The following is a 16558-nucleotide window of genomic DNA, read 5'->3' on the forward strand; positions in this document are numbered from 1 at the left end:
CCCAAGACCTGTAAATGCAAGGCTTCCTCCATTGAATGATGAGGATGAAGATGTGAAGCGGGAAAGACAGAGAATTCTTGATGGTGGAGGACAGAATGACATCTTGGAAATCAAGGAGCTGACAAAGGTGAGACAGTACAGGCTGTAACAACTTGTATTCAGTTGTTTTCAGCTTTATATGTTGGAAACGGTCATTTTTGCTTATTTGCTTAATAAAAAGAGCATGCTTCCCCAAATATGTACATCTATACCAAGTTTCTATCTAGTATTTAATTTTATTTAAAATACACTGAGGGGACTTCTTAATGAAAGAAATCCTACTGAGAATATTTTATAATATGAAGTCTTGTTCTCAAGTATATTTGTTTTTCACACTTACACTTTTGTGTTTGTTATTAAAACATACTAAAATTGTACATCCAGTCAAAGCTGAGGTAGGAAGAATAAATGGCTGATTTTGAGAGTCATAGTCTAAAAAGCTGGTATGTCTCCATATGTCTCAGGAGGAAGGTTTGTTTCAGCCCACGCTAGGTGCCAGAATCCCAACAATTTACTTTTTTATAATATGTACAAACAATATTTGCAGTGCTTCGATGATACATTTTTACCCTGCACAGTTTAATTTTTTAAAAATCTATCAAGTAAATGAAAAATTATATTTTAATGACTAATATGTCTTTGGAGAAGGTTGATAGTAGGCACACCTGGGTGGCTCAGTCAGTTAAGTAGCCAACTGTTGATTTCTGCTTAGGTCATGATCTCAAAGGTTCTTGAGATCAAGCCCCATGTTAGGCTCTGCACTGAGAGCAAGCATGGAGCCTGCTTGAGATTCTCTCTGTCCCTCCCTCTCTCTGCCCCTCCCCCACTTGTGTGAGTGTGTGTGCGCACGCGCATGTTCTTTCTCAAAATAAACATAAGGGGTGCCTGGGTGGTTCAGTTGGTTAAGTTTCCGACTTTGGCTCAGGTCATGATCTCATGGTTCATGAGTTTGAGCCCCGCATAGGGCTTTCTGCTGACAGTGCAGAGCCTGCTTGGGATTCTCTCTCTCCCCCTCTCTCTCTGCCCCCCTCCCCCCCAGAGTAAATAAACATTAAAAAATAATAAAAACAAATAAACATAAAAAGGTTGATATGAAATTAAAAATAAAAAGAAGTTCACTTTTATTTTGAGCTTCAGAGTCCTTCAGAAGCCAGTTGCTACAGAGACAGACCAAGGCTCTTAGCATATCAAAGGTGTGACTTAGTTTTACTGATGAGTCTTACTTCATGTGTATTTGAGTTATAATTCCCTCTTCCACAGTTGCTTGGGATAGCTATGATTCACCATGGCTCATGAATGTGTGCACTTTGTCGGTTGCAGATCTACAGAAGAAAGAGGAAGCCTGCTGTTGACAGGATTTGCGTTGGCATTCCTCCTGGCGAGGTAAAGGCACTTTGTCTACACTTTTCTTGTCCTCATTAATTCAAACTGTCTACCCAATCAAACAACATCTGGAAGGGTTAAAAGTGAGTTTTAAAGGCTTCTCTATTCATGTGTATGTGGAGCAATCAGTCATTGAGAAGATGGGGATCCCATTTGTCAAAAGGCTTGGGATAATGTTAGGCAATTTTAGAAAAGAATGCACGTGGGGTGGCTGGGTGGCTCAGTTGGTTAAGCATCCAACTTCAGCTCAGGTCATGATCTCACGGTTAATGAGTTTAAGCCCTGCATGGGGCTCTGTGCTGACAGCTCAGAGCCTGGAGCTTGCTTTGTTTGGATGCTGTGTCTCCTTCTCTCTCTGACCCTCCCCTGCTCATGCTTTCGCTTTCTCCCTCTCTCTTGCTCAAGAATAAACATTAATTTTTTTTTTTAATTTAAAAAGAAAGCATGCACGTCTCAAATGTGACTTTGTGATCGATTCAAGATGATGATGAAATTGAAATAGATTTTTTTTAAGTAGGTTTTTTCCTTTATTGTTCATGTTTGTGTTTTTTTCTGCCCTTGAGCCAGATTAGATCGTGAAATGTGACTGGTTGGTTTTCATTACTTTTCTTTTACACATGAGCTTTGGCCTCAACCTCATGATTCAAATAATATTTACAAATATGCTCAATGTGTCTCATTACAAATTATATTTAAATATCTATATAAGTTCTTAAAACCAGAAAAAATTAGACTCTTCATCAATATTTAAGAATGGTATTTTAGAATCATGTTCTCTAAAAACCCAGTTGAGGTGACTATTTTATAAGGGTCATTTATATTCAGATTTTTAGTATTTTGCTTATATGGCTTACCCAATATGTTTCAGTGCTTTGGACTTCTGGGAGTTAATGGGGCTGGGAAATCATCAACTTTCAAGATGTTAACTGGAGATACCACGGTTACCAGAGGAGATGCTTTCCTTAACAAAAATAGGTAAGAAAAGACATAGAGTGTATTTTGCCACAAAAACTTTTTTTACTTTATTTAGGTAAATATATTTTGATTTTTGGGGATTATAACAGTACTATGTAGTTTATAAAAATGTTGAAATACAGTGAAGTATAAAGAAAAAGATAAAAATCATCAATAATCCCACTACCTAGAGATAACCACTATTTACATTTTTTTTCCAGTCCCCATCTGTTTTTTTTTTTTTTTTAAACAGCTTCATTCAGGTATAATTTATATACCATGTAGTTTGCTTTTCCTAAGAGTACAATTAAATGATTGCTAGTCAGTTTGCAAGGTTATGCACAGATCACCACAATCTAGTTTTAGAACATTCCCATCAGCCCAAATCTATGTTATATACACATATAAGTGTATATGTGTATATAATATATATACATATATATATATATATATATATATATATATGTATATATATATATATATATATATATATATATATATATGTATACATATATATATATAATATAAAATTGACATGATACTGTATCTAGGTTTTTTAAAATTAGTTCACTGTTGGGGCGCCTGGGTGGCTCAGTCAGTTAAGCATCCAATTTCAGCTCAGGTCACGATCTCGCGGTCCATGAGTTCAGGCCCCGCGTTGGGCTCTGGGCTGATTGCTCAGAGCCTGGAGCCTGCTTCTGATTCTGTGTCTCCCTCTGTCTCTGCCCCTCCCCATTCATGCTCTGTCTCTCTCTGTCTCAAAAAGAAATAAAACGTTAAAACAAATTTTTTTTTAATTAGTTTACTGTTGTTAATGAGGCTGGTATGAATATTTCCCAATGGGTTACATATTCTACGATGTAGACTTTACATTATTACATAAAATGCTCCTCTGTACGTTTACCTGTAGTTTATTTAATCAATTCCTTATTGCTGGACACTTGGTTTCTGTTTTTCACTATGTAAATATGTCCTTGTAGTCCTCTTGCAATTCCTCAGGCAAAATTCCTACTAGGTGAAAGGGTGTGTACTTGCTAAATTGTCCTCCCTAAAGAGTGTATCAATTATTGAGGCCACATTAAGCCATTCTCTCAGAATGCACAGGTGACTAAGTGATCTTTAAGGGGTACATCTCCACTTCAGAGACCAATTAGGCAATGTTACCCTGAATATTCTAAATATGTGGGGCTTCTCTGGGCTTTTTATATGGAGAGATGCGTTTGAACTTTTCTGACTATGATCCAAAGTAGCAAATACAGTTACCTCTCAACCTAATAAATACACAAAAACACATAAATAAGCATGTCTTTTAAAAAAACTGATCATGACCCACTAAATTTATTTTGTAGCCCACTAATGGATGATGACTCACAATTTGGAAATAATGGATAGGGGGCTACTAGCCCATAAAATTGAAAGGAGCAAGGGACTTAATGTACTCATGGGTCCCCTCTTCTGTCTCATTAACATTTTTAGTAGCAGAGTAAAGGAGGTTTAAGAGAACAGAAATTCTGAAATAGCAGGCCTAAGGCTGCATACCTGCTTCCCCAGCCTTGATCCTAGTACCAGACTCCTTGGACATAAAGCAATGGCAGCAATAACTGGCCCAAATTAAGGTTTGTCACAGTGACTGGTTGTAAGAACTGGCTTAGACAGTGCTGCTGTGAGGGCCAGGCCTCATGTCTGTGGATACCTCAGTCATAATTCTGGAAAAAGCTGGCCCTGGGAGTATTAAACAGATCTGCAAAGAGAAATGAATACTGCTGAAAGACCAAAGGCAGACACTATCCAGACATGGCTGATGTGCGGCCATCAGACTGGATGGGGCCTGAGCTTCTCCCACATCAGGGATTCTTAACCTGAGCTTGGCTTCATGGGGCCCAAAAGCTGCTTCCACCAATAAATGTAAAGTTACGTCTATAGGTACATATTTTTTTTGTCACCAGATTTTCAGAGAGCCTGTGATAAAACAACAACAATTAACAACAACAAAACACCCCAAAAACAAAACCCTTAAAAACTAGAAGGGAAATAGTGGAACCAGGGGGCCTGAACCATATTGCGGCCAAGTCAATGTATGAACAGCAGAAAGCAGAAGGAGGGAGGTCACACCCAGAGTTGCTGGGCTTCCTCTGGGTCTGAATGGCCATGAAGGAGACTTTGGAGTAACAAAGTACTTCATACATATGACTGGGACACAGAAGTCAGTCTGGGGTCGAGACTTAGTGCTGAGGTCCTGGGATTGTGTGAGTGAGGTTGTTGGTAAAGATAGCACTGCATTTGGAATGGACGTGGGGATCTTGAAATGGGACTGAGCTTGCAGATTGAGGTGTTGGGAGAGCCAGGTGCAAGTGGGCAGGACAGAGGCACTGATTGCCAGTGGGGGCTGGCATCCTTGGGGCGGAAAGATTGTTCCTCGAAGCTAGTGTGCTCTCTGGTTATTTTTGTCATGTACGAGCATACTTTATAGGAACATTAGGCAAGATTATCTAATCAGAATATCTCTAGATGCTTAAAACCTGACCAGTTTTTTTCTTTGCAGTATCTTATCAAACATCCACGAAGTGCATCAGAACATGGGCTATTGCCCTCAGTTTGATGCCATCACGGAGTTACTGACTGGAAGAGAGCATGTGGAGTTCTTTGCCCTCTTGAGAGGAGTCCCAGAGAAAGAAGTTGGGAAGGTACCGTGAGCGCCAGAAAGCTAGCCTGTTCTCTTTGGCATGCTGACAGTAGACCTTACGGCTTTGACTTTCACAAATGACCATTGGCTTTAGGCTCTTCTTACTCATGGATGCAGCAATGTGGAATGCTGGCTCTTGACCCCTACTTGCAGGGTGGGAATTCATGGTGATGGTGGGGCAAGAGTGAGTGGCAGACGCATGCTGGAGGGCAGAGAGGAAGTGCTGTTCCCACCCACACAGATCCCTTCCCCCTGCTTTTGGGCTCCTTGGCACTTGCTAGGTCATGATTACAGAATCTACTCAGTGAAAAGAATTTTCCTAGTCTTTACTCAGTAAAGAAACATGACATATATAAGTATAAGAAAGCATGATAAAATTAACAAAGCAGACAAAAGTCAAAGTGCTTTTCATTACTCTAGGTTGGTGAATGGGCAATTCGAAAACTGGGCCTGGTGAAGTATGGAGAAAAATATGCTGGTAACTATAGTGGAGGCAACAAACGCAAGCTCTCAACAGCCATGGCTTTGATTGGCGGGCCTCCTGTAGTGTTTCTGGTGAGTAGGACTGTGAATGGAAAACTATTTTGGCCTGAATGGAGAACATCACTTTTTCTAAAGTCCTGTATATCCAGGGATATACAGCCATGCCTGACTGGCGTGGCTAATGGCAAGCCATCCTTCTTCCAACCAGGAACAGCAGAGAAGCCTTAGAAAACCAGAGGGAAGTTTTTTTTGATACATACTGGGGTGGTTTTGCTATGCCCTCACATGCTCCAAAAGAGAGATGCTCCAGAGACCTTATTTCTCTGCTGTGGAGAACCCCGACAGGTGTGACTGAGTCTTGGATATGTGATTTGACCTTTCTCTGGAACATTCTTATCATCTATGTGTTCATCCCCTATAGATGGAAATTATGGTTTCAAGATCCCCAAGGTGGCATCTGGGTCATAGTCCTTACATACAGATAGATGAAAACAGAAGATTAGACTGGACAGTGGCCCATGGCCCTTTTTCTTCTGCATTGAAGTTATTACAGGAAGAAGCCTTCGGTTAAGGCTATAATGTTATCCAGACTGTTTGGATCTGTAGTCTGTTTCTCTAAGACTAGCAAATACAATATAACAGGCTAAGCTGGAGTGAGTTAGAATAAAAAAAGAAGTAAAGTAATTTTACCCAAACCTAATACAGACTTGAATAGAAATTTCAGACAAAAGAAGTTTAGTGTGTACTTGTCAGTCATGAAAAGATGATTGAAACGAAATAGGTTTTTCCTTTCCCTTTCTACTCATTTGGAGAAATTTAATTTTATTAAAAAATTCAATGACACATTTATAAGAATGAACTGGTTACAAACAAGTATGCAGTTTATTCTGGTATATAAGGTCTGGTTCTTTGGTCCATCAAGAAATAGCCTAACTTTTAACTTCCCATTCATCTTATTTCAAAGATGCTTCTGCACTTAAATCTATCTTTGATGTGTTTTCCACAAATAATAGGACTTATTTTATTCTGATCACAGGATGAACCTACCACAGGCATGGATCCCAAAGCCCGGAGATTCCTATGGAATTGTGCCTTAAGTATTGTCAAGGAAGGGAGATCAGTAGTGCTTACATCTCATAGGTCAGTAGTGAAGACTTGGCTTGGCATCTGTGTTGTGTAATTTAAAAATTTTCTAAATAGTGGATTTGATCATTGTATAAAAATTACAAAATACAGAAAGGCAAAGAGAAAAACAGTGAAAATTACCTGAAATTGCCTCACTAGGAGATAACTATCATTAGGCTACATCTTTGCAGTTTTCTTTTGCAAATTTCTACACACGTGTGTGTGTGTGTGTGTGTGTGTGTGTGTGTGTGTGTGTGTGTGTGTCTGTGTATTTTTACAAGCAAAAATGCAAGCTTGGGGTTCTCAGATACCAGATAGATACTGTTCTTTTTCACTTAATATTTTGTAAACATTATTTCAAGTCAGTACATTTAGATGTGTCATCCTTTCTCATAGCTATGAGTTGACAGTATTCCAATAAGATATGCCCTAAAAAAAAGTTATTTAACTATTCCTCTTTTTGTAGACATTTGGACTGTTTGCATTTTTTTTTTTTTTTTACAAGGGTAAACAGTGCGGCAGTAAACTGTGTTATTGCTACATCTACATGTATTTGGAGCAGGGTGCAATTATGCCCTAGGAAACTGAGAATGTATTTCTTTCAAATTCCCGAGGTCCTATGATGTCCTGATGGTTAGAGGAGCATCTTTCTAAAACAAAAATCTGTGTTCCCACAGTATGGAAGAATGTGAAGCGCTGTGCACTAGGATGGCAATTATGGTGAATGGGAGGTTCCGGTGTCTTGGCAGTGTCCAGCATCTGAAAAATAGGTAACAAAGACCATTTCCTTGGGATGATACGTACTGAGAAAGCTTGCATTCTTTTTGTGAGCATATACGTGGTGGCTCTAAAATAAAGGGAAATAAATGGAACAAAATGGTTTAGTGGAAAAAATGAGGGCTTTGAGGTCTGACAGCGCTGCATTCAAATTCTGTCTTTACCTTTCACTGGTGTGTGCTCTTGCACAAATTCCTTCACCTTCCTGAGAGCCTGTATCCTAGGAATATCTACCTTCTGGCCTTGGAAAGCACATGAAATGGGAAATTTTACACATGCTGGGATGGTTAGAGCATAGGCTTTGGAGTCCAACACAAATGAGTCCACATCCTGGGCCCTAGCACTTAGGAGCTCTGTACCAGGGGAAAGTGACTAACCCCCTGGGCTTCAGTTTCTATGTAGCATCTGCCAGATTTCATATGTCCAGGTGAGGATTCAATGAAATCATATGTCTAAGGCACTCAGCATGGCACTAGAATAGGTAGTCAATAAATGGTAACTAGTTCCTTCTCTCAGGTACTTACTTCTGGGTCTGTTGTGGATCTTCCTTTCTCATGGCACCAGGTGGGCAGGGTTAAATGTTCTTATGAGAGGTTTCCTGAGGATCTTCCATTTGGTTGTTTTTTTTTTTTTTTTTTGTTTTTGTTTTTCTGCTTTCAGGTTTGGAGATGGTTATACAATAGTTGTACGAATAGCAGGGTCCAACCCTGATCTGAAGCCTGTCCAGGAGTTCTTTGGACTTGCCTTTCCAGGAAGTGTTCTCAAAGAGAAGCACCGGAACATGCTCCAGTACCAGCTTCCATCCTCATTATCTTCCCTGGCTAGGATATTCAGCATCCTTTCCCAGAGCAAAAAGCGACTCCACATAGAAGACTACTCTGTTTCTCAGACAACACTTGACCAAGTAAGCTTTGAATGTCAAAAATAGACTGACTTTTGAGGGTAAGGGTTCCCAATCCCTGTCCCCCACTCCCATTATGGGTCCTAGAGCAGCTTTGACCATCTGAGCTTGAATTTCTGATCTACTAGCTATGCTATTTACTAACTGCTCTGAATGTGAAAAGGGAGATGATTCTACTTTAGAGGGTTATTGTGAGCATAGTAATAATAATCACAATAACTACCAATTTTTAGTCCCTACCATAGGCCAGGCCTTTTGCCAGGTGCCTTATCCCATTTAAATTAGATAACATCAGGGGCTCCTTGGTGGCTCATCTTGGGTCAGGTCATGATCTCTTGGTTGTGAGATCGAGCCCCATGTTGGGCTCTGCACTGGGCCTGGAGCCTGCTTAAGATTCTCTCTACCTCTGCTCCTTCTCTTCTCTCTCGTAAATAATGAATAAATGAATAAATGGGTGAATAAATATTGAATGAATACATATTTAGGTTAGGTAACTTCAGGTACCAGATTCTGGCACTTAGTACCTATTTAGTAAATGTTAGTTTTTGTCTCTCTTTCCTTTTTAATCTGGCTTATAAGAGTCAAAATAGATGATTGAACAGTTGGTAATTTGAGGGGCAATAGAAAAGTTTAATTTTTAAATGTTTGATCCTTTTTTTCAAGTTTCCCCTCTCCCTCACATAGTTTTCTTGTTAATCTATTTATGCAATCTTGTATTCTCCTACCCTACTTTCTACATGGTGAAAATACAACTTGAAAAAAAAAAAAAAGAACAAGTAGAGAGGTATTTATAAAGGTCCATCTTTCTTTTGACAGGTATTTGTAAACTTCGCCAAGGACCAAAGTGATGATGACCACTTAAAGGACTTGTCATTACACAAAAACCAGACAGTAGTGGATGTTGCAGTTCTCACATCTTTTCTCCAGGATGAGAAAGTGAAAGAAAGTTATGTATGAAGAATACTGTTCATGCAGAGTGACTGAAAGAAAGGAGGAACTAGCCCTCCCTTTGCACCATGTGAAGTGTTCCAAAAGAAAGACCTGGACGTTTTTGTGGGAAGAAGTAAACTGGATACTGTACTGATACTATCTTCAATGCAATGCAATTCAATGCAATGAAAACAAAATTCCATTACAGGGGCAGTGCCTTTGTAGCCTATGTCTTGTATGGCTCTCAAGTGAAAAAGACTTGAATTTAGTTTATTACCTTATTACCTATGTGAAACTCTAGTATGGAACCCAGTGGACATATGGGTTTGAAATCACACTTTTTTTTGTTCCTTTGTATTCTCACTGGGGTTGCAACAATAATTCAAGTAATCATGGCCAGTGATTATTTATCAAACTCAAAAGGCATGTACATCTTCATTCATTAAGCCGTGCCATGCCAGGAGACTGGTTTCCCGGTGACACATCCATTGCTGGCAATGAGTGTGCCAGAGTTACTAGTGCCAAGTTGCTCAGAAAGCCTGAAGGACCATGGTGTGTCATGCACCCTTTTGCGAGAGCTGCTCTGCTTCAGAGTCTATCAGCATCGTAATCAGGTGACAAAATGGTGCCATGTGTGGGAAAGGCCTGCATTGATTCCCTCTTTGATGAGCTGCTGTGGTGGCAGTAACATGCAAGTTGTGGGTGGCTCAAGACAGGTGAGACTTAGTTCCATTCTTATGTTGTCCCTTGCTTGGAGCCATGGGTCTCCAGGGGTCATTTTTCTGGGACTTTTTAAAGAAACTAAGATCCTGGAAAGAAGCCAAGAGCAGCCAAATTGTTGAGGCTGCAAGCTGCTGAGGCTAGGTCATGGGAGTAAAGAGATGGCGTGTTCAAACCTAGGGAGGCCTGTGTCCATTTGTCCTGGTTGTCTGTTAACACGGTACATTGCATCTCAAGATCTTCCTGTTTGACAGAAGTGTAGTATTATTTCTGGCCTTTTAAATTAATCTAGAATTTGAAAAGATGGAATTGTATTTTGACAAAAATCTTTGTACTTTTAACGTTATTTGGAATTTTTAATTCTGTCAGTGACTTGTGAATCCTTGGAATGGCCTCTTTGTAGAACCCGTGGCATAGACAATATGGCCTCACTTCACTAGCTATTTCTTATGGAAGCCTGCAGGTGTATCCTCTGACTAGTGCCTAGTGACTAGAAAATAAGGTGATGGTCAAGATCTCATGACAATACTATATTTGAGTTTAAGGTCATCATTTAAAATACTCTTAATCTCAGTTTATTAAGTATTTTTTGAGTGTATATTATTGCTGAATTGAGTATGTATGTATGTATGTATGTATTGGGTGGGGAGAAATTAAGTCTCAGTAGATAATCCCTGTGCCATGTTATTCAGCTAACAGGTTTACAAATAATAGGTTGTTTTGTTGTTGTGGGAGCCCAGTGAAGGAATACTGGGCAGCTTTTTTTTTTTTTTTTTTTTAAATAACAACAGTGCAAAAGCCAAAAAAGTTTAACTGTCATAAGGGTCTCAAGACTAAATAATGAGTACTTTCACAAAGATCACTAGCTTCAAAACTTGAGTAACACAACTTGTGCTTAAGGCATTTAGTACCTTCAAATAATTGGATTTGAAGATCTTAGACACCCCATTCTGACAATCTCAAAATTTTCACCTCCTCAATCCTGAATCTGTTATGAAAAAAATAAAAACAGCAAATGCCCACACATGGAATATATTTCAGACATTTCCAACCCAGTCTTTTTTTTAGTCAGTAAACATTTTAAAAAACATTATTTCACTAATGCCTAATGTGATCTGCCTTAAGACAACAAAAATATGAGGGAAGTACTGTTGGGTGAAGTTCAAGCTGTTATGTTATTTCTGATTTCTTCTTTTTCTAAGATTTAAATATTAACTCTAAAGGTGTTAAGATTTCAGATCTATTTCAAATCTATATTTTTTTAAATTTATAGAAAGTTATCACATAACTTGTTTGGAAAAAGAAAATGACTTAGAAATTAATGTCATTGTTTTCTAAAATGATAAACAGGTAATGAAGGCCTAGTTCCAGTAACCATTGGCATGATGAGGTGATTATATTTTGTGCTATCTCTAATAAGATTCATAGAGTAATTTATTTTCTCACTGTTTAATATTTTTAAAAATCAAACTTTTGTTAGTTTTCCCAGCTCACTATTATCATGTTCTAATTCTCTATTAAATCAGTGAATAGCTAGCTCTTGGCTTTAATTACTCTGACTTCAAGGTCACATTGAAAAAAAATCAAAAGACACTGTGAACTGTTGTGAAAAAACAAACAAAAAAATGTCAATATAGATTTAAAAAAGATCTCTTCTGAAGCTAGGAACAATCTACAGTTACACACTGACTTTGTGGTTACATTTTAGACTATCCAGATAGTATTTTACATTTTCCTTTGTAAACCTAATCGTAGTAGAAATTTTTTACCAATTCTCTACTCAAGTAAAAATTCTATTTATTCCCTGTGGAAATGTAAGTATGTGAGGTTCAAAAATTCTCAAAAGTGTTCAAAGATTGCTGCTTTTGCTTCTTTTGGACAACTTGGAAACTTTATTAACAACTGTGAATGTGAAAAATACAAAAGAAAACAGTAACAAAGCCCTGTATACATTAAACATCCAGCACAGTTCATTGTTAAAAAACAGCCAAACCTCAAACTACTGTATTTCAATCTGTACTGAAAGCGTGTTGTGATTATTATATGTTGCACATCCTTCATTCACTGTAATCATTGATGAAAGGGATTTGTCTGTTTTCTTCTCGTGGTTGTATATATCAGGTAAATTTTCTTCCAAAGAGCCATGTGTCCTATGTAATAATGAACCACTTTGATACGAAGATATTAATTTGTACCCTTATAACAATTTACTAGTCATGATATAGTACTATAGTAAGATGGCTCTAATTCTCTTCAAAATTGTTGCATCCCTTTTATAGAATGTTTATATTTCCATAAGGATTAAGTTTTCTCTCTTCTTATACCCTAGGATGAAGCTATGTTTTTTTGTGCTTTTTCTTTATCATTGGCCCCTTCATTCCGAGCACTTTATGCTGTCTCTAATGGGATCTATTTTTGCACTGGAATATCTGAGAATTGCAAAACTAGACAAAAGTTTCACAACAGATTTCTAAGTTAAATCATTTTCATTAAAAGGAAAAAAAAGAAAAAAATTTTGTATGTCAATAACTTTATATGAAGTATTAAAAAAACATATTTCTATGTTGTAATGAGTCACGAAATAAAGCTGTGGCAGTTCTGCTGGTCTATGCAAATTTATTTCCATGCATCTGTAGCACCACCTACTGTTAATGCTTATAAAGCCATCAGGAGAGTAAGAAATGTCTGCCTGGAGTATAACAGGCTAAATGTCCTGTTGGAAAGAGGGGTGAGAGGACTACTTGGAAATAAAGGGTGTTTGCACTTTCATAATTTGGTTAAGATAGTAAATATTAAGTTTAAGAGGTTTTAGATAAAAGCTTAATGATTTCGAAGCTATAGAGATGTCTGAAAACACTGTGTAGCTAAACCTGTTTAATAAAAGTCTCACTGCTTTATTTGGTATAGAAGCTACAATGGCTGCCTTCAGTTGTCCTTTGCGGATTCAACTGAAAATACAAGGACAGAGCATGGCAATTGTCCTGGGCATGTGGCCTGGGGGAGTGTGCAGAAAAGTGGAAACAGTAGAGGAACATCAGAGGTGCCTTCCTTCTGTAAGAAGTGCTGTGCAATCGCCAAGCCAAGGTTATGTAGGCTCTGATGACACACATGGATATAGTTTTAATAGCTCACTAGCAAAATCTCAGAAAAGTCTGCTTATCTAACGTGAAGAACGTCTGTCAAACACCCGCTGGTAGGCTGCACGGTGGAGTCATGGCCCTATGTGGGACCTCCTCAGAATGGCCGGGACAACGGGTAGTGAGCGGTCCTTTGCTAAGGTGCACATCTGGCTGTGTGCAGAGGAGGGTTTTGGTCGGTTTGTGACGGAGCCTTCTAGACCACTCAACCTCTGCGTCACAGCTCTGTCTTTCCCTCTTAATGTTCACATTACCACAACTTAAGTGAAATGCTAGAAAACAGTTTCTTTGTGGAAAATGACCACTGAGGGAGAGAAGAAAACTACTGAAAAACGAAAAGGCAAGTAACTTAGATAATGTAAGTTACCCGTGGGTCTTGAGGAAAATCTTCTATATAGAGAAAAGCCTAAATAAATACTTGAAGGTTCAAAAAAACCTCGGAACCTTTAAAATGTTAATGCATATATTACATATGAAAAAGTATAAGAAAATTAGCTTTTTCTAGTGTTTTACTGTGTTGTCAGACACTTAATATAATCCTCAATTACCTGTCTGCCCTATGGGGTAAGCAATACCATTTGATATATGGGGAAATTGTGTGGCTCAGTGGATAAATAACTTGTTTAGACCACTATCGAAATGGCAGAGAGTTCTTTCTGGTGAGGTGGTGTATCAGTTAAGATTGCCCTCATAAAATTAGTCTGGAATCGTAATTTAACAAATATTTATTAAACTCTGTTGTGCACCATATACCTTTCTAGGTTCTGGGGATGCAATGTTGAAGACAGAGTTCCTGCTCTAATGAACTAAAATTTCAGTGGAGAAATTATATTCGCATTCACGATGGATATGTAGACAAATACAATAAATTCAGACCATAGTAAGTGCTAAGAAGAAAATAAGCCATGGCAATGAGATAACGATGGAGAGGCAGCCATCTGAAGAGTGACATTTAAGCTCATATCTCATAAAATAAGCAGGAGCCAACATTTGAAGGTGGGCAGAGAGAACCTTCCTGGAAGAAGGAACACCTGGTGACAAAGGTCCCAGGTGGGAAAAAACTTGGCAAGTTGGGGAAGGAGGGAGAGAATTCCAATGTCTCCGGACTGGTAGAAGGGGCAGAAACCAGAACCTATAGGGCCTAGCAGGCCATGGTAAGGTATCTGGATTTTATTGTTAGTGCAATGAGAAGCCACTGGAGAGTTTTAAACAAGGTAATGGTTTGATCTAATCGCTGTTCAGAAAAAAAGGTGGTTGTATGGGGAGAAAGGACAGTAGGGAGGCAAAGCGATATTGGGAGGAATACGAATGTTCAGGATCTCTTACTGACAGAGCCAAAGGCACTGTTGACAAGATCCATGTGGGGGTTGAGGGAGAGAGAGCTATTAAGGTTTGTGACCCAAACTAAGTAGGTGGTTGTGTTAAAGTATGGCTGCTATTTCAGTCTGGTGCTCAGGAACAATGATGGGAAAGAAGGTAAAAATGTGTGAAACATCAGCACAGCACATGTATGGTATTTAAGCCTTGGGACTGACCTATAAAGAAAATGAAGACAGAAAATATTCCTGTGCTCTGACATCCTTCCCATATTTAGAGAGAAGCCAGCAAAGGAACAGGGACTGGCCAGTGAGGAGGAAAATCTGAGTATGATGCCATATATCGAAGCTCAGAATCCAGTGTTTCAGGAAGGCGAAGGTGGTCAGTTGCATCCAACACTGCAGAGAAGAGGAGCAAGGTAAAGGCAGAGAAAAAGATAGATTTTGGTAAGACAAGGTCTTTGGTGACCTTCTGAAGAGTCATTTCAGTATATTGACAAGGGTCAAGTTGAGGGAAGAACAAGAAGTGAAGAGGGTGAATATACATAACTACGGAGAGCTCTGCTTTAACCGGAAGCAGAAAACATGACAACAGCCAGATCACAAAGCTTTTATTTGCATTCCTGTTAATAGTATAGGCTGCACCTGAACACCATGTCACCTTTCCTTTCAATTTCTTGGTTTTAATCCTTTAGACATTTCTTCTATCAAGAGGCTTACAACACTTGTTTTGTAAATTTCCCTTAAGACAGCTAATTCATGATTTACTATTTTATATTCACAGTATGTTTTAGAAACAACATAGCTCTAAATATTAGACTATCAAGAGAGTTTGGAAGTACCAAACCTAGTTTTAGAATGCAGATGCACTCAACTAAAATGGAAATTAAAGGTGCTTTAAGGAAAATTCTAGCCAATCTGTGGTGGTACTGAAAACTTTCTTTCTGGGACTATTACCATGCTATTTTCTTGATGTAAATTAACATTTACAATAAAGTTGTTAAATTATTACTCTGTCACTACCCTATAGCGACATTATAAAAGCTCTAGAGAAGATAATACAAATACAAAACACAAATAAAACCCTGCAGAATGGATATGTAGGCTTTTATTCAGGCAACCATTCCCATAACCATAAAGATCTCTTTAAAACAGAACTGTCCCAACTATCTTAGTGATCGAAAATGAATAAAAATTAACTATAAATGAACACATTTCGGCACATAAAACAAGTCTTCTGAAGTTTTTTAACACTGAGACCTAATTACATTATATTCCAAGTTAGAGTGACTCATAATTAATGTGAAAACTGTAATTAATAAAAATGACATAGTGACATTACTTGGTCAAAGTAAAGAAACATGTTTGACCTTAGATTCTTAGGAATCCCATGTGATCACAAAATAAACACTACTGGGCAAAAAAGATTTTAAAGTTCAGACATGATGAAAAGATATTATATACAAATAACTTAAAAATATCAGCCACAGAAATGTAAAATCATCACTTGAATTTTTTTTAGATGGGATTATGTGGGTGACTTTTATTTTTTTTCAAAGTAACTTTTATTTTATTTTATTTTTAATATGAAATTTATTGTCAAGTTGGTTTCCATACAATACCCACTGCTCATCCCAACAGGTGCCCTCCTCAATACCCATCACCTACCCTCCCCCTCCCTCCCACCCTCCATCACTTGAATTTAAGAAAGTGCTATAAAAGCAGAGTCTGGTTGTCAAAATAGATTACAAGGGATATTCCGAAACAAATGAAAAATCAAAATCCTCAAGTAGTGGCAAGTATTTCTAATGTGTAACAGACACAGAAATGCCAAGGGGAAAATGAACAGAACTATTTCCTCAAGTGGAAAGGAAAAGATGAAGGAGGTAGAGGTGGCTTTAAAAGTGCAGAGACCTAGCAAATTCACTTACCATCTTCCAAATAAAAGAATCTCTTGGGAGAATTTAAGCACCATTAGCAGACACATCTTATAGCAGTTAATGCAATGCTTTGTCTTTCAGTGGAAAACTATTTCAAAGGTGAAAATGATGTAGGAAGCAGAAGCATATTCTGTTGAGACACGAGGTAATTGACACTCTCCCGAACTGCA

General features: G+C 38.2%; 2 protein-coding genes across 10 annotated transcripts in view; one reads left to right on the forward strand and one right to left on the reverse strand.

The window, feature by feature from the left end:
- ABCA1 (ATP binding cassette subfamily A member 1) overlaps positions 1-15887 on the forward strand; it is a 138095-nt gene extending 122208 nt beyond the window's left edge. For 4 of the 5 annotated variants that reach the window (XM_058694683.1, XM_058694685.1, XM_058694682.1 and 1 more), the window contains 9 exons: positions 7-127; positions 1360-1422; positions 2291-2397; positions 4919-5060; positions 5480-5614; positions 6579-6682; positions 7345-7437; positions 8105-8348; positions 9162-12610. In XM_058694683.1, the coding sequence (XP_058550666.1) occupies positions 7-127; positions 1360-1422; positions 2291-2397; positions 4919-5060; positions 5480-5614; positions 6579-6682; positions 7345-7437; positions 8105-8348; positions 9162-9302 (1150 nt within the window). In that variant the 3' untranslated portion in view covers positions 9303-12610. Of the gene's footprint in view, positions 1-6; positions 128-1359; positions 1423-2290; positions 2398-4918; positions 5061-5479; positions 5615-6578; positions 6683-7344; positions 7438-8104; positions 8349-9161; positions 12611-13893 lie in introns of those variants that run through there. The other variant, XR_009251525.1, reaches the window with a different exon arrangement.
- Positions 1-16558, reverse strand: part of LOC131491570 (protein NipSnap homolog 3A-like) — a 42313-nt gene that overhangs the window by 13979 nt on the left and 11776 nt on the right. For 2 of the 5 annotated variants that reach the window (XR_009251529.1, XR_009251528.1), the window contains exons 6-7: positions 16380-16553; positions 2277-2383 (exon numbers count right to left, since the gene is read on the reverse strand). Coding sequence is in view for 2 of the 5 variants with exons in the window: in XM_058694705.1 (XP_058550688.1) it covers positions 16477-16553 (77 nt within the window). In the remaining 3 variants the exon portion in view is untranslated. Of the gene's footprint in view, positions 1-2276; positions 2384-10862; positions 14848-15541; positions 16554-16558 lie in introns of those variants that run through there. The other 3 variants (XM_058694705.1, XM_058694706.1, XR_009251527.1) reach the window with 2 other exon arrangements.

Source organism: Neofelis nebulosa, chromosome 12 (genome assembly GCF_028018385.1).
Source record: "Neofelis nebulosa isolate mNeoNeb1 chromosome 12, mNeoNeb1.pri, whole genome shotgun sequence".
Classification (NCBI taxonomy): domain Eukaryota; kingdom Metazoa; phylum Chordata; class Mammalia; order Carnivora; family Felidae; genus Neofelis; species Neofelis nebulosa.